The sequence below is a fragment of the Ylistrum balloti genome, unplaced genomic scaffold, assembly GCF_031769215.1.
Source record: "Ylistrum balloti isolate Yb309-2 unplaced genomic scaffold, AGI_CSIRO_Ybal_v1 Utg370242, whole genome shotgun sequence".
In the NCBI taxonomy this organism is placed as follows: Eukaryota; Metazoa; Mollusca; class Bivalvia; order Pectinida; family Pectinidae; genus Ylistrum; species Ylistrum balloti.
Genome location: NW_026782196.1, coordinates 3,131,047 through 3,158,664, shown reverse-complemented (window position 1 = coordinate 3,158,664; position 27,618 = coordinate 3,131,047). Strand labels below are relative to the sequence as shown.

At 37.7% G+C, this 27,618-nt stretch overlaps 1 protein-coding gene across 1 annotated transcript in view; it reads right to left on the bottom strand.

Moving 5' to 3' along the window:
* LOC132552336 (uncharacterized) overlaps window positions 1-27,618 on the bottom strand; it is a 73,790-nt gene that overhangs the window by 2,104 nt on the left and 44,068 nt on the right. Inside the window, exons 2-8 of the mRNA XM_060216497.1 lie at window positions 10,020-10,262; window positions 8,919-9,050; window positions 8,662-8,706; window positions 8,197-8,412; window positions 5,108-5,143; window positions 4,623-4,862; window positions 1,341-1,370 (exon numbers count right to left, since the gene is read on the bottom strand). Coding sequence (XP_060072480.1) covers window positions 1,341-1,370; window positions 4,623-4,862; window positions 5,108-5,143; window positions 8,197-8,412; window positions 8,662-8,706; window positions 8,919-9,050; window positions 10,020-10,262 — 942 coding nt within the window. The remainder of the gene's footprint in view (window positions 1-1,340; window positions 1,371-4,622; window positions 4,863-5,107; window positions 5,144-8,196; window positions 8,413-8,661; window positions 8,707-8,918; window positions 9,051-10,019; window positions 10,263-27,618) is intronic.

Sequence of the window (27,618 nt, the reverse complement as noted above, 5' to 3'; positions counted from 1 at the left end):
GTTTCTGAACAATTTCTAGGTAGGATTTTCCTTTTTAACCGGATCAAATTTGATTGTATTTCGAGTAAAGTAAAAGAACGATTATAAGACTTCAATCGAAATAATATACAACGGTGATATCGAATTAAAATTCTTGGATTATGTCGAACGTCTGATATTGCCTATTATACTGCTGTTTAAATGTACTGAATTAAACAGACAATATGATAACAATGTTTCGATCGAATATGGCGGATCAATTTCAACGACAAAATTAAAAATTGCTGCGCAAACTCGGGCAAAACCCCACAGCCTTATTATAAATTGGGTGCAGGTCTGAGATTGTGAAGAACCTCAACAGGCTGTGTAGGTCCATAGGCCCAACATGCCCAGCGAAAATGGTGATCGCTAGTGATGTCGTTCTTGAGATAATGAGCGGAATGCAAATTCAAGATGACGCCCGTAACCGCCATATTGGATATCGCGCGGTGACGAAAAACAATAGGGTTGCGTAGGTCCATAGGCCCAACATCCCCAGTGAAAATGGTGATGACCGGTGATGTAGTTTTGGAGATAATAAGCAGTATGCAATTGTGGACGGACGGCTGGACGGCGAGACGGCGAGACGGCCGGCCGGACGGACGGACGCCGTGCGTGATCGCAATACCCCACACCCTTTTGGGCTGTGGGGTAAAAATGATTAATCATCATGAGGATAACATTTTGAATTATCCAGTACATTTTATTTCAATATTCTGTTGGATTATGAAGTTAATAACAAAACCATTCACTTGTAACAATGAACGAGTAAACAACCTTACACAATATGATTTTATACGATGTTTCTGTAAATACATTTAACATCGATTCTCTACAATGTAATAAGCTGGCGAGAACGGAATCTGTGTCATCTCACACTCAGGGTACAACGTGTAACATTAAAGGAATCATTTTGTGGTATTCCAATCCAAAACTCGTCTTTCGTATTTTGGAATTAACTTAGAAATAAAATTAACATTAGCGGAGTGCGTGTTATTGCTAAAGTACGTCATTACAGTATTCCATTTTTGTTGTAGTTTGTTTCATCTGATCTAATTTCTGCACTTGTAGGAATTTATTACAAATCATCAATTCCGTAGTTTAACTAAATCGGTTTTAATCGTTAGAAAACTCTTTCCGGAATTTTAAGATATCTGTAGTACCCGGAAATTGGTGATTTTGAAAATTTGGTGTGCAGAACATAAGCGGAAAATCCTTACTGCCAGTAGTTTCCCGGTAGACTCATTACCCTGATCAATATCACACCGCCTGATGGATGGGTCGGATGTCAATAAAATACAAAAGGAAATATTCTCACTTACCATTGGCGAGCTTTCCGTCGAACAGTTGATCTGTAAAAAGGGAAAAACTCGAGAATTATTAGCTGGAAAAGAAGACGGTTTGTTTTCTCTACTTTCTGGTTTTCAGCATCGTCAAGCCACTTCAATTCGTAACACTATTGTTCATTTCATACTGATTACGGTATTAGCTTCACAAGATATAAAAAAAGAAAAAATAATTTTTGTAGAAGGAATATTAGAAATACAGAAATTTAAATGTAATCCTTTTAGAGAAAACATTATTTTATCGCCTTGATACAAGAACAAACACATTAAAGAACTACACAGGATGTTAAACATCAATACTTAATTCTTTGTCGTTGGTGTTGAACAGGAAAAGATTGCATGATCATAAGTTCATAAAGTACAGTTCTAAACAAATAACACCGAACGATACCCAGCTGGTAAAAGCCCTTAATGTATCAAAATATAATAGCTGTGTTTTCATTGGAAATAAGAAATGAGATTTTTAAACTGCGTCTAAATATCTTAGTTGAAAATACGACTATATAATATCGATGTTCTAATAAACCAGAAATAATAACTTGAAACAGATGAATCACAGACCGAAATATCGACATAATATGGACAAAAGATATACACGACTATTCTTGAAAAAGTACTATAACACTCGAGTTGTCAGCCCATGTCAAGTCATGTCAACTCTCAAAGTAAGAGCCGTGGCAAAGAAAGGACACACTACAGTATATACCTACTAGCAAGCGTCAAACATTGGTAGCATACTGTACTATTTATAATGAAAAAAATGTTAAGCAGTTTATATACAAAGAATGAGAGAGAGAGAGAGAGAGAGAGAGAGAGAGAGAGAGAGAGAGAGAGAGAGAGAGAGAGAGAGAGAGAGCTTTAAATTCTAATTTAGTTTAATTGGCGAGAGAAGAACACATTTGACTATATCATGCGTTACACTGGTACACTGCAACTGTAACAACGCAAGTGTACTTGTACTCGTGAATATGACACGTGCGAAGTTTGACACGGATACATGTATATCACAAGTTTTTTTCACTAGGTAAGTAAAATGCATGCAAAACATTAAGATTGGAGATTTAAAACACGTGTAAACGTTTAACACTGGATATGTAAAATAAATGTGAACAATTAAGACTGGTGATTTAACAACACGTATAAAATTTTTGGTTAGTTGACAGTACATTCGATATCACTATAAGTAATATGACCTAATTGATATTTGCAACAGGAACAGCTTTATTTGACTCTGAGAATTAAATAATAATGTTTAATATGATCACGTTTAACCATAACATTAAGAAACAGTGTTCTTTATTAAAGGATGACCTACCTGTGGTATGCCTAAAGTCACCATAACTTATGTATGGTAACAGTTATTACCGATGGGAAATTGTCGTTCTAGATAAGTTATAGTATGACAGGATTGTTATATAGACTTTATATCAGTAAAGGACTGGCTTGCGTTTTCGGAGCGACAGTTTTGCTCCTCTAATATGTAAGAGCGCTGTTGAGTATCGCCGACATCTTGTTGTAATGAATTTAATAAAGCACTTCGCATTAGTCACATACTGTACTTTAAATCTAATCACGTTTCATAATGAAGGCTACAATCTGTAATAACTTGATAACGAATTTAGATTAAAATAATTAATGTTGAACAGGACAGGAAATATTAGAATGCAGCTACATATTCAATATCCTGACCACCCACCAATCAATCATCGTAGTTTGTAGTGTTAATTACAAAAAACGATACTGAAATTACGCGAAAAGATTAGTTATTAGCCACACCTCCTAGAAAGACTTACCTCATATACATCGTTATAGACTAAGAAAGCAATTATAAATATAACTTATTGGTTTTATCAGCGTCATCATTGCAGCGTTTTAACGGTAAAATAAGACATAATATGATATTACTATATAAGGTAGACAGGTAATGGAGGACAGTTCTCTTGGTCTCCGCATGAAGATAAGGTAGACAGGTAATGGAGGACAGTTCTATCGGTCTCCGCATGAAAATAAGGTAGACAGGTAATGGAGGACAGTTCTATCGGTCTCCGCATGAACATAAGGTAGACAGGTAATGGAGGACAGTTCTATCGGTCTCCGCATGAACATAAGGTAGACAGGTAATGGAGGACAGTTCTATCGGTCTCCGCATGAAGATAAGGTAGACAGGTAATTGAGGACAGTTCTATTGGTCTCCGTACGAAGATAAGGTAGACAGGTAATGGAGGACAGTTCTCTTGGTCTCCGCATAAAGATAAGGTAGACAGGTAATGGAGGACAGTTCTATTGGTCTCCGCATGAAGATAAGGTAGACAGGTAATGGAGGACAGTTCTCTTGGTCTCCGCACGAAGATAAGGTAGACAGGTAATGGAGGACAGTTCTCTTGGTCTCCGCATGAACATAAGGTAGACAGGTAATGGAGGACAGTTCTATTGGTCTCCGTACGAAGATAAGGTAGACAGGTAATGGAGGACAGTTCTCTTGGTCTCCGCATGAATATAAGGTAGACAGGTAATGGAGGACAGTTCTCTTGGTCTCCGCATGAACATAAGGTAGACAGGTAATGGAGGACAGTTCTCTTGGTCTCCGTACGAAGATAAGGTAGACAGGTAATGGAGGACAGTTCTATTGGTCTCCGCATGAATATAAGGTAGACAGGTAATGGAGGACAGTTCTCTTGGTCTCCGTACGAAGATAAGGTAGACAGGTAATGGAGGACAGTTCTCTTGGTCTCCGTACGAAGATAAGGTAGACAGGTAATGGAGGACAGTTCTAATGATCTCCGTACGAAGATAAGGTAGACAGGTAATGAAGGACAGTTCTCTTGGTCTCCGTACGAAGATAAGGTAGACAGGTAATGGAGGACAGTTCTAATGATCTCCGTACGAAGATAAGGTAGACAGGTAATGGAGGACAGCTCTATTGGTCTCCGCACGAAGATAAGGTAGACAGGTAATGGAGGACAGTTCTCTTGGTCTCCGTACGAAGATAAGGTAGACAGGTAATGGAGGACAGCTATCTTGGTCTCCTCATGAAGATTAGGTAGACAGGTAATGGAGGACAGTTCTATTGGTCTCCGCATGAATATAAGGTAGACAGGTAATGGAGAACAGTTCTATTGGTCTCCGCACGAAGATAAGGTAGACAGGTAATGGAGGACAGTTCTATATTTTTTTCGAGTTATCACAAGGGTAGCTACATTGAAATTTAATATACCGTGATAGGAATAGCGATCTATGTGTAGTTTAATGTATACTGACCTATGGCCTGCACGTCTTGCATGTCTGTTCCGGCACATTCGTAGTCGTATTGTTGGCTTTCCTCACCAAACTCCGAGCTGCATGGCATTGCGTCACGCTTTTTACAGGGTCGAACCTCTATCCTGTCGTTCCCACAGTTGGCATGTGATTCAGCAACACTGCTTCCAATCTTGCAATACCGGATCCGGAAGTCAGTACTCCCTGACTGTAGCCATATTGACCACGAGCTCCAAGATGGCGCTAATAAAAAAGAACAATAGAATGAGCCGTGACTAGTGAAGAACGATTCCCCTGTTCTTTAACGTACGTAATTTTGTAATGATTGTGTAACATAGGTGTGACCGCGTTGGATACGTAATTATCTTTAGCTAAAAAGTTACAATAAATGCTGCTATTAGGCATAAGAGAAACTTGTCGCTTCCTCAAGTACTTAAATGGTCATTTTTCTTATTTTTCAGCTAGCTTTATATAGGTTAAATAGTTACCTGCGTTTTCCTCACAGAAAGTCTCATAGGGCGCACCTGTAACAAGAGATTAACTTGTCAAAGTTCAGTTTAAACAACTTGTAAAACTGAAATTTTTAACCTCAAACAATTTCTGTAACTAATGATATTGCAAAACGAGCTTTACCGAAACATTAAAGACAAGATCGATACAACTAGAGGTAATCCGTTATAACCCCTAATTGATGTTCATTGGAAACTGTTTCTGTAAACTCTCAAGATAATGGAAAGATGGAAAGTTTATACAGTACGCCAATCAGAAGGGTTTCCTTACTTTCCTGATTAATGCTTTCAGAAAGCACACCATCATTTACTCCAAAATCAACGCTAAATGATGTATTTGAGATATCAATACTTGATAAAATTTCCCTCTAATGTTCTAAACCAGGATCTCTCATTTACTAGACCGACGCTGTATCCCTTTAGCCGAATTAAAGCATTCTTCTTACATGAAAGAATGCGTTGTCTAGAATTGTTATCAGCTATGCTTTTCGAGGTGGAGATCACAATGGGGTCACAGAAGCGTTGTTTAAGTGTAGTTACACTGAATTATCAGAGCGTGGACGGGATAGAATGAAAGCCATTCGGTCACATTGTGATGGGATTTGTAACAGAACGTGCGGCAAAAATATTAACTATCGGTTTTATTGTTTACTTTTCGGATAGAAGGTTAGAACCAAACCTCCTATATTACGGTCAGGCATAGAACTGATAACCTTAGGTCGCTCGGTCAGGTATAGAACTGATAACCTCAGGTCGCTCGGTCAGGTATAGAACTGATAACCTCAGGTCGCTCGGTCAGGTATAGAACTGATAACCTCAGGTCGCTCGGTCAGGTATAGAACTGATAACCTTAGGTCACTCGGTCAGGTATAGAACTAATAACCTCAGGTCGCTCGGTCAGGTATAGAACTGATAACCTTAGGTCGCTCGGTCAGGTATAGAACTGATAACCTTAGGTCGCTCGGTCAGGTATAGAACTTATAACCTCAGGTCGCTCGGTCAGGTATAGAACTGATAACCTCAGATCGCTCGGTCAGGTGTAGAAACAATAACCTCAGTCGCTCGGTCAGGTATAGACCTGATAACCTCAGGTCGCTCGGTCAGGTATAGAACTGATAACCTCAGGTCGCTCGGTCAGGTATAGAACTGATAACCTCAGGTCGCTCGGTCAGGTATAGAACTGATAACCTCAGGTCGCTCGGTCAGGTATAGAACTGATAACCTCAGGTCGCTCGGTCAGGTATAGAACTGATAACCTCAGGTCGCTCGGTCAGATATAGAACCGATAACCTCAGGTCGCTCGGTCAGGTATAGAACCGATAACCTTAGGTCGCTCGGTCAGGTATAGAACGGATAACCTCAGGTCGCTCGGTCAGGTATAGAACTGATAACCTCAGGTCGCTCGGTCAGGTATAGAACTGATAACCTTAGGTCGCTCGGTCAGGTATAGAACTGATAACCTCAGGTCGCTCGGTCAGGTATAGAACTGATAACCTTAGGTCACTCGGTCAGGTATAGAACTTATAACCTCAGGTCGCTCGGTCAGGTATAGAACTGATAACCTTAGGTCGCTCGGTCAGGTATAGAACTGATAACCTTAGGTCGCTCGGTCAGGTATAGAACTAATAACCTCAGGTCGCTCGGTCAGGTATAGAACTGATAACCTCAGGTCGCTCGGTCAGGTATAGAACTGATAACCTCAGATCGCTCGGTCAGGTGTAGAAACAATAACATCAGGTCGCTCGGTCAGGTATAGAACTGATAACCTCAGGTCGCTCGGTCAGGTATAGAACTGATAACCTCAGGTCGCTCGGTCAGGTATAGAACTGATAACCTCAGGTCGCTCGGTCAGGTATAGAACTGATAACCTCAGGTCGCTCGGTCAGGTATAGAACTGATAACCTCAGGTCGCTCGGTCAGGTATAGAACCGATAACCTCAGGTCGCTCGGTCAGGTATAGAACCGATAACCTTAAGTCGCTCGGTCAGGTATAGAACGGATAACCTCAGGTCGCTCGGTCAGGTATAGAACTAATAACCTCAGGTCGCTCGGTCAGGTATAGAACTGATAACCTTAGGTCGCTCGGTCAGGTATAGAACTGATAACCTCAGGTCGCTCGGTCAGGTATAGAACTAATAACCTTAGGTCGCTCGGACAGGTATAGAACTAATAACCTCAGGTCGCTCGGTCAGGTATAAAACTGATAACCTTAGGTCGCTCGGTCAGGTATAAAACCAAAGCACACCACAAAAGGGAGGTATGTAGTGTCAGATGACGCACGTGAGAGAAACTAATTAATTAAGAATTGGAGTCGATCCGAGGATCTGAAGTTTAGGCGCCTCTTACGATCATGTAATGGTTTATTTTTTCCCATTAGGGCAGCAATGCAACAAAGGCCATTACCATTTTTTTGCGTCAGGGTTCAAGCTTGGAACAACTGACGTGTTCTGCTAACGCTCTCATGACTAAGCTAAAATGAAACAGCTTTCAGTCGAGTGAGAGGGGAGTGGCTAGAACTGGACACAAACACGTGTCTTCATTATGCACGTTCAAATGAATACAAGGTATTAAATAAGCAAAACTTATTCACAAAGCACTTCTTGATTAAATAAAGTACCCATAATACAATGGTTAACAATATACCTACACGGCAATCAAACAAGTATATCAAGAATAGTGATTAATGTAATGGACATTTTCTTGTCCATTTTGGCCAATATGTGCCATACAGTACAACCATTAAGATCGGATGTGTTGTTTCGGTGACTACAAGCGTGTGTGTCACCAAAACCCCACATCTATTATCATATTATACGTATATGTAAATGGAAAGCAATTCGTTTTGAGCATACAGTTTTGCATGCAAACGTGCGAAATGACCCCCAAAGAATCGATAGTAGAGTGACAATCAACACATCATGAGGAATTTCTAATTGGTTGTCACACCATATCCACAATCCTTTGTTAAATATATTTATTCTGTTTCCCCCTCCCCTTCCCACAAGATCAAATCCCGAATTACTCATAAAGACAACGATCCTGTATCGACAGCATATGTAAATACGTACATTCCCGGTAATCACCGCGCGTGATATTTCTTTGTTGTTCGCATGCTTGCTGTTCCATGTGGCATGGGCTAGGATAGAGTGTCCCGTCAGAGCCACACAACTGATTCCCAAACTCATTTCCGCATTGTACTGGACATGCGCACTCTACACTGTCATCTCCGGTTCGAACACATATTCCTCCATACTTGCAGTTTTTCTTCTCGCAAAGCTTGAGAACTGAAATGAGAATAGGAAATACAGTAAAAACCACGTCCTCGAACCTAAATACCCAGATACTCTCTCCCCCTCCCCGTTTTTCTTGATTTTTTTCGAACAAGATAACATCCACTTACAGTTCACTCGCTAGACAGATGTAATGTCGTTAAGATTAGAATTGTATGGTAGAGGAATATTGAAGCTGACCATGGCACTAAAGTAGCCAATATTCAGGATAAGAGATGTGACAGGGAAGTTAATCATACGTACAACTTGGAATTTTGTCTGCGTCGTCAAAGACTTTGGCATTTTCATCTGAAAGTACAAATGATTGGCATTATCTAAAATAATTATTTTTCAATGTTTACTACTATGTATAACATCAAATTTTTATTCTGCTGATTTTTTTTATATTCTCGCTCAATGCTATTAAATCTACATATATAAATCAGTCTATATAATATAAAGATATATTAATTTTGTTTAATATCTTATCCCCTGCCAAATATTTGTGGATGGTGACGTACTCGGTTCCTCGGTGATGCCGTCATCATCTCTCGCAGTTACAATCTCTCTATTGGCCGACGCTTCTACGTCATCGTCCTCGTGTTCCTCAGAGGTAGCAGATGTAGTTATGGAAGGTGTAGTCTCGGTTGATTCTGTAATTTTATTTTTTAATTTAATATTTTCATAATCATTTTTATTTCAGTGAAATTCTTTATTGACATAGACAAATATAATCATATATATGTACATTGTAGGACAGAAAGCAATAAGCAATACGTTTCTAGACGTCTCCGTATATCTGTCTCTTTTATAAATGATAGACAGGCTTTCTCCTGGTCGACAGCTACAATGTTAAGATAAATCTAAAAATATTCCTGTTGGCTACTATTTTATAAAAAGTATTATCGTCATACGTTACTCCTTAAAAATCTACGGGCCTGAAATCATGACAACACCGCTAAATTTATCTCCTCTGTAAGATATGAATAATTCAAGAATTGTAAGTGTAATAGATTTAAGTCTCACGAGAGAAAAGGATTCATTCTTAATCAAATTTGAATAAAAATATTTTTAGAGTTTATGAGAGTATGGTGTGTGTCCATAAATAAATGTCTCATCATTTTATTGAGGAGGAGGAAAAAAAAAAAAATTCAGCGGATGCAGCGGCAACGTCAAAGTTTGTCACTTGGTCGCCTGTATGTACATTGTAAGTAACAGTGAACAATTACCGGAGCAAATCTTCAACAAGACAGTTTAAGATTATCTTAGTTACATGTATAATACTGAAACAACAAGAAAACATTTCATTTTTTTTGTTAGTAGTATTGATAATATTGATGAAGAATTAAAACTTTTCTTTAAAAATTCATCTTCATGCAATTCCTCCTTTAAAAATCCCGGTAAGGTTATCCACCGTTGTTATAAAGTCAGAGCATGGCTGTTTTCTTAGATTGAGTTACGAATAATCAAATTATTGTAGACCATTTCCATATATCCGTTTTGAAATTTGGGTTGATTGTAACTTTTAAAGTAATTGTCGTCAGAGTTATCTCCCATTTCTTTGACGTCAGACTAATGCAGTGTAAGCAATTTTCGAAAGATCACTTCAAAAACTCACTGACCTGCTGTCTTCAGAGACGTAAAGGGCTCCACTTCTGTCACATTCTTTGGTTCTTCCCCAAAACCGGAACCGGAACCAATAAACCCATCGACGTCATCGCTGATAATATCACGTGATGATTCTACAAGCTTTGTGGGGTATGTCTCGAAGATGATTTTTCCGTCTGCTGCCTCCAGAAGCGATTCATTTCCTGTGACGCTGGAATCGTCCAAATCAATGACATCGTCTACCGTTCGGTTATCTTCTGTAAATACATAAAAGGAGAAGGTCTTCAATATAGGCAGCAACTCGACTGCGATAGAAGTTAATAAATAATGGCGGCCTGAGCGGTAGAACCGATTACCTAGTTGTGGAGATAATGGTCGTTATAACAGGGTCTGACGGTAACAAGAGGAAGGAAGAAGATTTGGGAAAAGGGGAGGGATGCCTTACTAACGCTGTCAGACGCAATGTGTTGCTGGCTGGAATATTGAGACCGACAGGGCCAGCAATTACTGACCACTACACGCTGAGATTCCCATAAGTGACCGGTTCCTGAGGAGGAAGCCCATCAGATAGCCGCCTATCAATCGATAGGACCATTTATGGTGTAATAGGTAGATACCGCTTACATCTAACAGTTCGACGTTTACTGCAGACCACGTGCATGCCTCTTAGTCGGAATCGGAGAAAAATATACGTCATACGTTTTGTAGATCATTTTTTCATGTTGGTTCTTATATGAAAAATAAAGTTTTTCCATCACAACCATTTAGCAAATTTTGTGTGACGTTTCGATGACGACACCGTCACCTTCATCAGACAAATTATCATTGTGAAGATTTTATTTACCTCAAATACCGTGAATTCTACTCCAAGCAGGATGAAAACGGAGAATAGCTGAAGGTGTATAGTTACGTTACAATATATTTCAGTATTCCTATTGATATCGTTGATCAGCAGGGCTTTGTATTGATTTTAACACTTTCAGTCACACTCATGGCTAATATCCTAAATAATTTATGTTCATTGGTTCGTAAATCATAGACAGTCTTCTACCAGTCTCCCTATGTGATTGTTTCAAATGAAACTGAAGCTGTTTATTCATCTGGGCTACGGCAAATTTCTGATCATTTTTTTGTTGTGTTTTCACCATGAGTGTATACTGTTAGTGTGAAGTCACCACTCTAATGACAAAAGATTGCGTAGTTAACACCGTATCATATCATGTCACTGAATCACGATATGGTCTCCATCAGCACACAACATGGCAATATTTCCATTTCGCAATTAAGAATTGTTAATCTATTTTGGTATTGCATGGACCGATAGCGTCTGTAAAGATAGGTGAACCTCGTGAAAATGAAGTGAACTTCCTAGCAATTTATGCAGCATTTGCATGAAGTTCATTTCCCTTCAACAGCTCATGCAAGGAATAAAATAGACAATCAATTCTTATAGAGAAATCATCCATTTTTATAAACCCCGCAACTCGAACACATTTTCTGTTGGCACTGCCGTGCCATGGAGTGTCACGTTGTAGCTATTATGGCAGTTTTGGAACTTGTTGATCCAAAACGCGATTTGATTATTAAAATATTTAAATATCATGTTGGACATTATAACATCATTGACGAAGGAAGACATTAATTTTACCAATGCCTTGTCCGAGCCTCGAATTTTATGATCTACGGAGCCAAATCGCCTAGTCAAGAAATTCCAGACTACCTCATCATCACACCAACAAGACATCCTCAAAAAAGGATGTCCAGAAGTTGTACTGATAGCTAGCTGGAAATTCTCTCGATATGATTATAGTGATAACTTGTCTAATTACGTGATATGAACACGTGATATGGATCGCAATGTACAAATAACACGTGCATTCAAACATCGCGAAAATTTCAATAACTTCATTATTTTACGTATTTGGTTTTGAGTAAAAAATCATTTATAGCACATTCATATCTAACGAAGAAGTGAAGGGGCTCTCAATACTTGATCACTGGACGATTTTTTTATGTTTAAACATATATTATTGACATATGTATTCCGATAACCTGGAAACTGAATTTCTAAAATTCAAACTAACCTTTCCAAATGTTTTTTTGATGGACAAGATATACCGGGTTAAATGCAGTTTGCAAATTTGGAGAAAGTGCCTTTTCAGACAAAGACACACCCACCGTCCTCCTTTGGTGTTTTTCTCATATTGGTTTCATAAATTTGTCTATGTGGGTGTAGAGTGCTGTTTCAATTAAATTTCAATGCAACGAATAAAACCAAACTATCAAGAGTTATTCATGTTTAAAATAACAGTTTACGTAGCAATGGTTTCGAAAAAAAAAAGAAATATGGTGAGAGTTTGAAGCTAATGGGTTCTTGTGTAGCGGATCCGTTACACACGTTCAACATGCGTTACCGATCAATGATAAGCAATGATATCATGTAAAAGTAATAAGAAACAATTAGTGAAACAGATGTGGAGGTAAAAATTTAATTCCACAATTTACAAAACGTAATAAGCGATGTTGCTTCACTGTTTGATTTCGTTGGTATTCTTAAACTAGTGTATTTTGAAATGAATAGATTTGAAACACCGTCATAAAAAATCCCAATTACATATTTATATATAACACAAAAGCGAGATTAACACACGTCTTCACAAAGAAGCCATGTGTGATTTTTTTCCTGGCTAGCCTGATTTGTCACCTGGACAAAGCTCCCAACTGAACTAGTGTTCTTCTGAGACCTATAATCGGATTTTCATGAATGCGGCCGTGCTATGTCCGTTACGGTCTGCTGAGTTTTAATCCGTTAATTTAACTCTTGATAAATTGGTGTAAATTGCATCCTGTCGATATGTTGTATGGTCTAGGGTCACTTTGTATGAAAGCCTGGGTTATGTCATTCAGATTGGTTTATATAGACATATTTAATATTACACGTACCTCGAGAAACTGGCGATCCTGACAGATATTTATTTTCGGCTTACGCACGTATATTTCTCGGACAGTGGAAGAAAGTTTGTATAGAGCCAGCTCAGAACAAAACATTATAACGATTTAAACATATTTTATTGCAAATAGATATATTTGCAAAATCACTGCACACAAATTTTCACAACATATTGCAGTGTTTCTCTTCAAATTACATCAATACAATCGATTAAATCGGAAAGAGAGAGAGAGAGAAGAACAAGGGGAGAGAGAGAGAGAGAGAGAGAGAGAGAGAGAGAGAGAGAGAGAGAGAGAGAGAGAGAGAGAGAGAGAGAGAGAGAGAGAGAGGTTGAATGCATTCTTAGAGAGGGGGGGGGTTATTTAAAGAAATAGAGGATCAATGGATTTTTAATTTTGATTTTGTACCGGATGCCCACATCATTACTCAGCTGACTGTTGTCTATAAATAGTTAAGTTGGCTTGCTCGATTTCTTTGAAGAGAGTGAAGACTATTTAATTTTTTATATCTATAATTAACAAACGTCTTGTTTGGTTGTTTAGGTTACAGTTCATCAACATAGCCTTTTCATATTTAAATTGAATTACTTTTATGAGAGTGGATGTCTAATTTATCATTTAGATTGTTCCATTCTAAATATTCGTTAAAGAAGGAAGAAAAATAGAAGATGTGTTTTCATCGATGTAATTGAAAGTGTTGTTACCTCAGCAGGTGAGCTACTCGTTAATTATGTGACAGTATATTTTCAATATGATCTGCTAACGTTATGAAACTATCATGCCATATAGTTAACAATAGAATAGAATATGTTCCGAGCATCATTTCATTCATTTTCCAGTTATTAAAACTAAAAACAGATGGACAATGCAGTTATAATTCTAGCAGCTTGTAATTGAATTATCTCTAGTGTTACCGAGTTACACCGTAAATGGCACATACCTCAAATATATAATAAACAAGCAATTTATTTTGTTATTTTACTAATTATGTGTTTTACATGTTAATTCCATAATAAATATTCCTAAGTGTTTGTGTTTGTTGGTTATTTTGGTTGGTATACCATCGAAACTAAAAGACGAGACAAACGGTAGCTGTAGATTTTAGATGATAATGGGGTCAGTTTTACATCAACATTTAATTGGATCAAAGTTCAAGGTTCATCAGATCAGATGTTGTTTCTATTGATATTTAAGTCACGGGAGGAGTAAGAACACGATGTATCGTCACCACAAAGTCTAGCAGAGAAAAGAGTTCACACAGATTATAATTTATGTACGTTAAGAAAACAAAGTCTTTAGAACTGAGGTGCATAAGCACTTAAAGACTTTATAATGTGCACCTTAGAAAATCTGCTCGCTATCAGAAACATAGCTACCAAACCAGAGCAGATTTTTTCTTTGAGATGCCAAAGTTTTTCAGCTTTTCAATTATATATGTGAATTTTATTCACATGCTCGAATGGCTTCAACAAAAAGTTTTGCAGTGAAATTTGAAGAAATAGGAGTCGCTTTTTTACTTGTATGTCTTTTATACCGTCTTTAAGATAGCAAGTGGTAAACACCTCTGGTGGATTATAAGTTCCCGAGGTTTTCCGTAACTTACATGCCACATTTTGATAAATTGATTCGTGGCACGGTTCAGAATGTACACGTGTACTTGACGTTGTTTTCAAATTATCGGATATATGAAAATAACGGAAGTTATCGAATTATGGGGTCAGTATCCAGATTTTTACAATTCTTTCCACCATTTTGAATTTCCTCAATCGCCTCTGAGCTTCAAGCTTTATTACTGACGAGTCCTCGAAGGACGAAATAACACGATACTTTCTCTGCAGTTTCTGTCAAATACGTGTGATAGCTACGAGCTCTTCCTGTGATACCTTGTGTCTGCACTATCCTCCATAAGCATTGGGCGGGAAAACCTCTGCAGCCCACCTCTACTGGCAATAGCCATACTGCCCATCTCCTCTCTCTGCACTTTGCAATCAGCTCGTCATACGTGGATTGCTTCCTTTCATCGGTGTCTTCCCATGGTACCGTTAGCTCTATTGCGATGAGGAGTTTGGACTGTTGCGATGACATCACGATATCAGGCCTCAGCGTTGTCTACACGGTATCCGGGAAGACAAGCATCCTGTCCAATTCCACCTTCATCTCCCATGACTGAGCCCTGTCCAAGATAGAAGAGTTGCTTGTCCTTTTCTCTCTTTCACCCTGCCTGACAAACCGAATAGAAGACTGTTCGATTTGTTCCTCTTCTTCCGTCTTTCCGTCTCAAGGTTATCAGCCAATACTCTCAGTACATTGTCATGCCTCCATCGGTATCTTCCTTGCTGAAACGCCTTCTTGCATCCAGCCAGGATGTGGGACATTGACTCTCTGACTGCATAGTCTGCAGTTCAAGTCCTCTGTCATTCCCCACTTTGACACTTTGAACTCTTGACGACTCCCGTTGATGGCAGTTGTAGTTCAGTAGAGTGTCCATACATACCAATACCTGGCAAGCTTGGCGGGACGCCTAACCATTTTCTCAGGTACCTGTTAACCACCTTCTCTAAAGACTTCACTCACGTCGTCGGGATCTCATAGTTTTATCATATGCAATATCTATGGAGTGACCTGTCTAATATTCGAGAAAAAAAATACTTTTTTGTGCCGTGCATTTATGTGATATTCACAACATAATAACCATGTAAATAGAAGCTGCTCTTGTCAATTATTGACAGCGATAATAGACGCAGCAGACGTTTATTTGTAACAGGTTCCAACTGTTGGTCGTCGGAACGACGTCTAGTACACAACGTTGATAAACATGATAATCCTATAAGTTTGACAATAATACTTTTTCTGTCATAATGTTATTTCTACGTACAGTTATTTTAATTTTTTGTTCAGTGAAACAGCCTCGTTATGTTAAAGTATATTGGTATGGAATGTGATCGTAGGCCATTTTTGTTCACTTCGGAGATAACGTTATAAACATGAAGCCGTGTTCCTGCACACACCGACCGAGCCCCCTTAAATGGAAGTATACACTTTCATATAGTACCTTTGGTGTGCTAATGATGTATGACAAAACTCATACAGAATAATATTTATATATATAAAGCCAAATCATAATGATGAATGGTGTAAACTTACATTGTATTATTATGGCTGCCACCGAAGGATTTTGAACAAGAAAATACAGAAAGGTCAACAGTATTCACATCGATGAAACCATGACAAAATATGAACAAAAGAAAGATTTACAAGGAAACCAGGCCCCGGAGAGGAACAATGGATTAGAAACAGTACGCATGGTCTAATACGCAGTTGTGCCTAGGCTCAATACTTTTTGTCATAAATCTGAAATATAGATTAATAATTTTTGACGACTTGGAAGAATATGGTTTTTTTATTCCAATGCTTGGGTTATTACTTCAAGGTCTAACCGAGTTTAAAGAAAGTTGGATTGGACACAGATTTCCTGTTTGAGCATGACAATGTTTTTATGGATACGGGATCAGGTGTTCCGAACGAATAAGAACCTTCTGATTTATCGAAGGCTTGAAGGCTTTCGCGACTTCGAGGCCTCTAGTGACCACTCGCGATTTCGACTATTTATAGCAGAGTCAGAGATTTATACATGTAGTGAATGTCATACGTGAGGTATTATCATGAGTACATTTAGTGTACAGTAAACAACATTTGGGTATTCAGTCTCAGCCTTATTAGGTAGCCGAGTTGGAGATGCTCTTTACTGTAGCTTTGTTTGAGATATCATGCCTGACTACACGTTGCTTTGAGTAAATTACTGATTTACAGTTGGTGAAAAGTCCTAGGTTTTTCTTGATTGTCTTTCAGTTTCCATACCAGCAATACGTCTAATGAACGAGTGTAAATACACATTAACATGTAGGCTGCCGAACTCTCCACGAATCATACCTTCCCTTCCTACTGTATACACGTGTGCGAGACCGAAACGCTATTGCAGGTAGGAAATTCAGGTTCATGGGAAACATTACGGCGCCTTATCGTTTCATTTATCAATGCAATTTGTTGAAATAAATAAGGTATGTGTTGTGGTCGCCTGCTCTGCGTACTTTTATCATGACAGCCATTGCTAGGAAATGTGCTGAAGATGATATTCAAATTCGTTGTCTGTTAATATGAGATTCCTGTGTTAGCGATAAAAGCATCATTCCAGTTGTGTCCCCTGGGTTTGATAAGCATAGAAACAGTGTTGGCACCTGGTAATATATGTTTGTCCACATTGAACTTTGCATACACTTGATGTTTTGTCTGTAAAAATGTTACGATGACAGCGTGGTGTGTTAGGAGCAATAGTTCCATTTTATCCACGTGACTGCTGTCAGTATCCCGTTGACGGATGGCATCATGGGTAATTATGGTATCGGTCTTCCATGCGTTTGATAGACGTAACGAAGTTAGCTTGTTTGGCTCTGCATCAATACGACCAATACCAAATAATGAAGGAAGACGGCTGAATCAGCAGAATTGTTTATCGATTGGTAGAATTACATGGAGGCTAGTTTAGAAGGATACAAAGCGCTTTGTTTTAACCTCAGATACATGTAGATCGACACAGAGAGAGGATACACCGATGCATTAGTAAAGATAGGCCTGGAGCCAGGGGACAGAAACTGTTCAGTTAGATAACACACTTTACTACGACTCTGCCTGTTAAATTCGCCAATGGCTTGTAAAAATTTGATTATCTTCACCAAAGTACACCGATATCATTTCGCATTTATTGCCGCTCATGTGTTGGCACTAAGAATCCATTTAAACTTATTATATTACCGTATGCCACACTCAAGTTACCCTACCACGAACTGATTTAAACATCATTTCCGACAATAACAAGGTTAATATATCGATAGCAAGCTTGACTATATATCCATATGCCCACATTCTTATTCACCATTGCATGAAAAACTGAATTCAACTTTAACCAATAACAAGTCTGACCAATCACCATTAACTAGCGGAACCATGTAATATCCTGGCTTCGTTCTTAATCAATAACCCTACCCCTTCCTGAATTAAATGACGTGTTTTGTAATCGTTATTATGTTTCTTTTACAGATCTTGCAAAAGATACACAAGTGAATGTTACTTTATTACACAATTTTAGAAAGTAGTGCCAAAACATGAATTAAACTACATCATACAGCAGTTTCGTCCTTGTAAGACTCGTCAGTGATGCTACATCATACAATTGTTTCGTCCTTCTAGGACTCGTCATTGATGCTACATCATACAGCTGTTCCTCCTTCTAGGACTCACCAGTGATGCTACATTACACAGCTGTTTCGTCCTTGTAGGATTCGTCAGTGATGCTACATCATAAGCTGTTTCGTCCTTTTAGGACTCGTCAGTGATGCTACATTACACAGCTGTTTCGTCCTTTTAGGACTCGTCAGTGATGGCAATGGCCTAAAGTTTGAAGCCTATGAGGTGCCAAAGTAAAACTGAAAGTGATCGGAAGAAAAGCAAAAACCTAAGCGCACTTACCCCATATTTCAACAAATTTCCTAATTATCATATATCTGATAATTTAACAACGCCAAGCACATCACATGTATATATTCTGAACCGTGTCACCATTAGAATTAATTGAAAGGTGGCATGCAGGTAACGGCAAACCGCGGGAACTACAAGTCCACCAGCAGTGTCTATCACTTGCTATCTCGATGATGGTACAAAAGTTATACATTCTTTAAAAACAACATAACAGTAGAGTCAAAATTAATGAAACTGTATTCAACTCGGTCTCGGAAATCATTTTCTTTCCTCCTCCTTCTTTAGAACAAAACGTTGCATACAGTCATTTCCTCGTCACTTCAACTGATCGACATGGTATCTGTCATAGTTTCCTTGTCCGTGCCTCACAGATACACGTTCCCTGTCATGTTTCTCCGCCAGTCAGTTTTCCCTTTTCATCTTTAATACTCTCGGTATTTGCATAAAAACGTATATGTACTTAAATGTACTTCCAAAAGTGCTGACCATTAAAAATGTGTCAAACTATATTAAGATAGTGGCGTGGGTGTTGTTTTATATGGCTCTAGCGACATCAAGGAATCAACTTTGATTACTTCTTTCGTCATAACAATATGTGAATCATTGCCGCACAACATTTCTGTTCGGTTTTAAATAACCTTTAAGCACAAGAAACAAGATTTTATCTCCAGATGTTAAATTAATGTATTGATTGGCGTTGCTGGAGTCATTACAGAGAAGGATCGGTCATATGAGAGTTAATGCCCCTGAATCACACGTCGTAGCCTAGATTTTAGTCAACTACTTACCAGAATCAGAGAACTGCAATGTATCTACGTGGACTCCGAATTTGTCCAGACCCGCGGTAACGTGGCCATGGACAGACATAAATCTAGGCGATATACTGTCACATTTGAAGGTGTAATGGCTACTTTGCAAAAACAATTACGATCCATTATGTTCGAAATATTTTATATTCGCTTTCTCTCTCCGTGCTTCTCAAAATTCAAGTGGATTCTGCTCCAGCTATTACTTATTGGAGACTTCATAAAATTATTGATGATGTCGCACAAATCAGGCTTTTTAAAACCTGTGCATACAGATGGCCGCGATCTTCCAACAACTCGTCAATTTATAAAAATTGAGTTTTCATAATTTCCCATTGTTACTCCAAATCCGTTGCATCCAAACATAAATTCAGTTACGAACAAACGCTTCAATAACTGTATGTAGATGGCTTAAAAACTACTCCTTCGTCGGCTTGTCTTTGTCTTACCTCTACCACTGACCAACTGAGCAAATGGCAACTTGCTACGAGGGCTTTTCATGAAGGGTCCTATCTATGAAACTCGCGAATAATTGTTCTGTTTCCAATGCGCATGGTCTATTCATGACGCAGTTAATTTGATGTTTAATGTTTTTTTTCGAATATCACCATTTCATTCAATGATGCACACAGCTGACCTTTGAACCTACAGTATACAGCACCGGGTTTCCAGTAATAAAGGTTGTGGAGATAACTAAACCCTTTCACAACTATGACGCCATCGTATAATTATCTATATCCTTGTGCTATTTTAAGTTAGACGTTTTCAGTTATTATGCTTCGTGGTCTCGTTTGTTTCAGTTCACACTTTTCTGAGTTTAATTATCGCTAGCAAGTAAACTTGATTCCGGAGTCAACCTTGATACATGGTTAGTTCTACGTCATCATAGTGTAGTTTACTTGTGTGAATAGTCCTTTGACTAACTCTGAATTTAATTGTAAAATAATTAAATACAAGGAAATAAAAGTTAATTTACAAGAGAAAGCTTCAACTTTTATATTGCAGAGGTTTAATCGATATTATAATTTTAAATGTCAAATGAAAATGATGGTTTGATAATATAAAGTTACTTGACAGAAATGTTTGCTATTTGAGAGAAATCAAGCGATACACAGAATCATACTCCAATGCATTTTTTGACAATAACCCTGTCAAATTTTCCTTGCCTCTATAACAACATATCAGCTTTTATTAGACATTAATATATGTATGTAATTTTAAATAAATGTAAATCTTGTTTTCTTTAACATTTGCGAAACAAGTTATTGCAACTAATACTAATCACTCTCGTTGGCTTAGGTGTAGGAGCAGGGTCTTACTTTAGGGGAAACCCACTTAATGGAACATGTGACCACCTTCCTTTTGACGTCTATTCCGGGAATCGAACCCCGGACGGCTAGGTCAAAAGAGAGTGCGTTACCAATGAAACACCCGACTACCCAAAAATTGAGATAGTATCAACGGACAACAAGAAAATGCCGTTATGTTTACCGCAATCTTTATTCAAGCGCAATTAATCTAGGGCCAAATATAAGCAAAAGATTTACGCGGAAACTTCGGAAAAAGTACGACGAGAATAATACCACATGTTCCGGAGGGTTAACGTCTTAAACCGAAATACTCAGTAATTGAAGGCAATATTGTGACATTTTTAAACAATCAAGGGAAGGGAAGGTAAGAGATCTGACGCTAGATCACACCGCTCCAATTATGACTCATTAGATCGTGAGGTGCAATCAGTACTAACATCTCAATAAACATTTGCACCTAAATCTTTTTTTATTTCTTTATTCTTAAAATACCACGGAAATGAAAGGGACGATGCCGCTGACGTCATAACACGATTTAAATACCACCATTTGGTATATCTAAGATTCTGTAATGCTACCTTCTTTCTGCGGATCCAGTTCTGGCACCAGCTGTTTTACGTTGAAGAGAAAATTTAAATGAAAAAAAAGGAAATCAATTTGATTTTGGGATCGTCTTTCCTGACGTAGGTGCAACATTTTTGTTGTTACTATATACGTAGCATGGAGGAGCGAAGGTTTACAGACAGTATGGTATTGGAAACTAGGTTTGATTTTATGATAATGCACATGAGTTAAGTATGAATCTGATATCCATAACATAACTGACTTATTTACCAGGAAGGAATCTGGTTCATTTATATTTTGATAAACATGTTTTAGTCGGTGTGGTCACTGATCAAGCTGTTAAAATACACTGGAATCGCTGTTTGCAAGGTATCAAAGTCAGAGAAACTCACTTAGGTGAAATACATGCATAAACCTCTTTAAACTACAACCAAAGACCTATCATTTGGTCGTGAAGGAGAGTGGTCGGAAAGGACAGTGGTCAGAAAGGACAGTATATCAATAAACCTGTCTATAAAGGTACAAAGAGGAATAATTAATTGGTCGGGTAAAACAGTTTATCAATTAACCTGTCTGTACAGGTACAAAGAAGAATGATGAATTGGTCGGGTAAAACAGTTTATCAATTAACCTGTCTGTACAGGTACAAAGAAGAATAATTAATTGGTCGGGTAAAACAGTTTATCAATTAACCTGTCTGTACAGGTACAAAGAGGAATAATTAATTTGTTGGGTAAAACAGTTTATCAATTAACCTGTCTGTACAGGTACAAAGAAGAATAATTAATTGGTCGGGTAAAACAGTTTATCAATTAACCTGTCTGTAGTTTATCAATTAACCTGTCTGTACAGGTACAAAGAAGAATGATGAATTGGTCGGGTAAAACAGTTTATCAATTAACCTGAATAATTAATTGGTCAATTAACCTGTCTGTACAGGGTAATTAACAGTTTATCAATTAACCTGTCTGTACAGGTACAAAGAAGAATAATTAATTGGTCGGGTAAAACAGTTTATCAATAAACCTGTCTATAAAGGTACAAAGAAGAATAATCATCTATAAAGAGTACTGATCACTTTCCTAGACAGGAAGACACGTATTCAATCAATGGAAATGCCACTGTACAACATCTCATGGACAATTTTCACGACACAAGAACAACACAATAACGACAGACTTCTATTCCGACACAACCGTGATAAGTAGAACGGTTTAACGTACATATAGAGCTATTAACCTGTTTTGAAATCCTCTATATGATCAGTTCTTGCCAACAAACCAGACCGAGCACCGACCTCTATATGCCCTTCATTGGTCAGGCCAGTTACGTAATTTTCCGATTTAATGTTATTATAACACTCGTCTTTTCCCATATTCCAAAAATCGATGCAAACTAACTATCCTCGACATGAGTTTTATATCGATGGAGGACGATTACATAAAATATTTATGTCCACACCGTTCTCACCAGAAGCCGAACGGCATCAAAAGGAGACCAGACTTAAGCCAAACAACAAGGAATAACATCCTCAATCTCACAAGGGCCACGTTTTTCGTCAATAGGATACAAGGCAGTGGCGTATCCCAAACGCCCCACCAAGGGCGCGTTAGTTCAATTGGTCAAAGTAGGAGCTTTTCAAAAAATCCTACCAGCGTTCGCTTCAGAAAAAGTGGTAAGACTAAAACATAACATACAAGACTACCATTTTGGCTCTCACAAACGAATAGCTTCACATCGACAGGAAACTAAATCCCTAACAGTAGCGACGTTCCTTACAATACACTTTATTTTATCTCAAGGTCATGCATATTTGTATTTTAACAATATGGCGGCGCTCGCGTGGAAGAATGACTCAGAGTCACCCACAAGTAATTGTTGATATTTCGAGTTTGTAAAAGTTATAACGTGTGTTAAGCAACCCCTAAGATTGAAAACTACCTGTCGTACATCATTGACATTGTCAAATTAAGATATAATTCAGTTTTTTCAATTATCGCGAATTCGAGGGGACCTTTTACAGACATTTGTAAAGTACCGCAATGCACTCTGGGAGTGATCAAGATTGTAGAAAAGAAACAACCTTTTCATAATTAAAGTGAGATATATTAGAGCCAAACAATGAAATAAACTACGTCATACAGCTGTTTCGTCTTTCTAGGACTCGTCATTGATGTTACATCATACAGCTGTTTCGTCCTTCTAGGACACGTCAGTGATGCTACATCATACAGCTGTTTTGTCTTTCTAGGACTCGTCAGTGATACTACATCATACTGCTGTTTCGTCCTCCTAGGACTCGTCAGTGATGCTACATCATACAGCTGTTTTGTCTTTCTAGGACTCGTCAGTGATACTACATCATACTGCTGTTTCGTCCTCCTAGGACTCGTCAGTGATGCTACATCATACAGCTGTTTCGCCCTTCTAGGACTCCTCAGTGATGCTACATCATACAGCTGTTTCGCCCTTCTAGGACTCGTCATTGATGTTACATGATACAGCTGTTTCGCCCTTCTAGGACTCCTCAGTGATGCTACATCATACAGCTATTTCGCCCTTCTAGGACTCCTCAGTGATGCTACATCATACAGCTATTTCGCCCTGCTAGGACTCCTCAGTGATGCTACATCATACAGCTATTTCGCCCTTCTAGGACTCCTCAGTGATGCTACATCATACAGCTGTTTCGCCCTTCTAGGACTCCTCAGTGATGCTACATCATACAGCTATTTCGCCCTTCTAGGACTCCTCAGTGATGCTACATCATACAGCTGTTTCGCCCTTCTAGGACTCGTCATTGATGTTACATCATACAGCTGTTTCGCCCTGCTAGGACTCCTCAGTGATGCTAAGGGCCTAAAGTTTTAGGCCTAGGAGGCGACTTAGAAAAATTCAAGGCTCTCAGTACGGATCACTTCAAATCGACTGGGCATTGTGGGCAATCATCAGACGTTTCTTGATAACGACAGGAGACCAATCAGTGGTGATATTAAATATATAACATTCAGAACTACCATTATGGCAAACATACCTAGACTTGAGACAGCCGAGTGGCATGATAATAAGTGTATTTGATAACCACAAAGACTTCACAGTATTAATATATCTTTTATTTCATTTTTTCACAAAGGCAATGGTCTCTCGTGACAATCTATATTATCACTATTTCGTCCGCCATTTCAAATTTCAAATTAACATTTTTTATACTGATACTGGCACTAGTCTGTTAAAAAACTCGATAAAACGCTTCAAGGATAAATTTACATTTCAGTCAATATAAAAATTGATACCTTACAAATACAAGTAACAACAATAGAAATACCAGAAATAAATACTAGTAACAACAGTACAAATACCAGTAACAACAGTACAAATACCAGTAACAACAGTACAAATACCAGTATCAATAGTACAAATACCAGTAACAAATACCAGTGACTACAGTACAAATACCAGTAATAACAGTACAAATACCAGTAACAACAGTACAAATACCAGTAACAACAGTACAAATACCTGTAACAACAGTACAAATACCAGTAACAACAATACAAATACCAGTAACAACAGTACAAATACCTGTAACAACAGTACAAATACCAGTAACAACAGTACAAATACCAGTAACAAATACCAGTGACAACAGTACAAATACCAGTATCAATAGTACAAATACCAGTAACAAATACCAGTAACAACAGTACAAATACCAGTATCAATAGTACAAATACCAGTAACAAATACCAGTAACAACAGTACAAATACCAGTAACAACAATACAAATACCAGTAACAACAATACAAATACCAGTAACAAATACCAGTGACAACAGTACAAATACCAGTAACAACAGTACAAATACCAGTATCAATAGTACAAATACCAGTAACAACAATACAAATACCAGTAACAACAATACAAATACCAGTAACAAATACCAGTAACAACAGTACAAATACCAGTAACAACAATACAAATACCAGTAACAACAGTACAAATACCAGTAACAACAGTACAAATACCAGCAACAACAGTACAAATACCAGTAACAACAGTACAAATACCAGTAACAACAATACAAATACCAGTAACAACAGTACAAATACCAGTAACAACAGTACAAATACCAGTAACAACAGTACAAATACCAGTAACAACAGTACAAATACCTGTAACAACAATACAAATACCAGTAACAACAGTACAAATACCAGTAACGGCAGTACAAATACCAGTATCAAATACCAGTAACAACAGTACAAATACCAGTGACAACAATACAAATACCAGTAACAAATACCAGTAACAACAGTACAAATACCAGTAACAACAATACAAATACCAGTAACAACAGTACAAATACCGGTAACAACAGTACAAATACCAGTAACAACAGTACAAATACCACAAATACCAGTAACAACAATACAAATACCAGTAACAAATACCAGTAACGGCAGTACAAATACCAGTAACAACAATACAAATACCATTGACAACAGTACAAATACCAATAACAACACTACAAATACCAGTAACAACAGTACAAATACCTGTAACAACAATACAAATACCAGTAACAACAATACAAATACCAGTTACAACAGTACAAATACCAGTAACGGCAGTACAAATACCTGTAACAACAGTACAAATACCAGTAACGGCAGTACAAATACCTGTAACAACAGTACAAATACCAGTAACAACAATACAAATACCAGTAACGGCAGTACAAATACCTGTAACAACAGTACAAATACCAGTAACAACAGTACAAATACCAGTAACGGCAGTACAAATACCTGTAACAAGAATACAAATACCAGTAACAACAGTACAAATACCAGTAACGGCAGTACAAATACAAGTAACAACAGTACAAATACCAGTAACGGCAGTACAAATACCAGTAACAACAATACAAATACCAGTAACAACAATACAAATACCAGTAACAAATAGCAGTAACAACAGTACAAATACCAGTAACAACAATACAAATACCAGTAACAAATACCAGTGACAACAGTACAAATACCAGTAACAACAGTACAAATACCAGTATCAATAGTACAAATACCAGTAACAACAATACAAATACCAGTAACAACAATGCAAATACCAGTAACAAATACCAGTAACAACAGTACAAAGTACAAATACCAGTAACAACAGTACAAATACCAGTAACAACAATACAAATACCAGTAACAACAGTACAAATACCAGTAACAACAATACAAATACCAGTAACAACAGTACAAATACCAGTAACAACAGTACAAATACCTGTAACAACAATACAAATACCAGTAACAACAATACAAATACCAGTAACAACAGTACAAATACCAGTAACGGCAGTACAAATACCAGTATCAAATACCAGTAACAACAGTACAAATACCAGTGACAACAATACAAATACCAGTAACAACAGTACAAATACCAGTAACAACAATACAAATACCAGTAACAAATACCAGTAACAACAGTACAAATACCAGTAACAACAATACAAATACCAGTAACAACAGTACAAATACCGGTAACAACAGTACAAATACCAGTAACAACAGTACAAATACCACAAATACCAGTAACAACAATACAAATACCAGTAACAAATACCAGTAACGGCAGTACAAATACCAGTAACAAACAACAATACAAATACCATTGACAACAGTACAAATACCAATAACAACACTACAAATACCAGTAACAACAGTACAAATACCTGTAACAACAATACAAATACCAGTAACAACAATACAAATACCAGTTACAACAGTACAAATACCAGTAACGGCAGTACAAATACCTGTAACAACAGTACAAATACCAGTAACGGCAGTACAAATACCTGTAACAACAGTACAAATACCAGTAACAACAATACAAATACCAGTAACGGCAGTACAAATACCTGTAACAACAGTACAAATACCAGTAACAACAGTACAAATACCAGTAACGGCAGTACAAATACCTGTAACAACAGTACAAATACCAATAACAACACTACAAATACCAGTAACAACAGTACAAATACCTGTAACAACAATACAAATACCAGTAACAAGAATACAAATACCAGTAACAACAGTACAAATACCAGTAACGGCAGTACAAATACAAGTAACAACAGTACAAATACCAGTAACGGCAGTACAAATACCAGTAACAACAATACAAATACCAGTAACAACAATACAAATACCAGTAACAAATAGCAGTAACAACAGTACAAATACCAGTAACAACAATACAAATACCAGTAACAACAATACAAATACCAGTGACAACTGTACAAATACCAGCAACAACAGTACAAATACCAGTGACAACAGTACAAATACCAGTAACAACAGTACAAATACCAGTAACAACAATACAAATACCAGTAACAACAGTACAAATACCAGTGACAACAATACAAATAC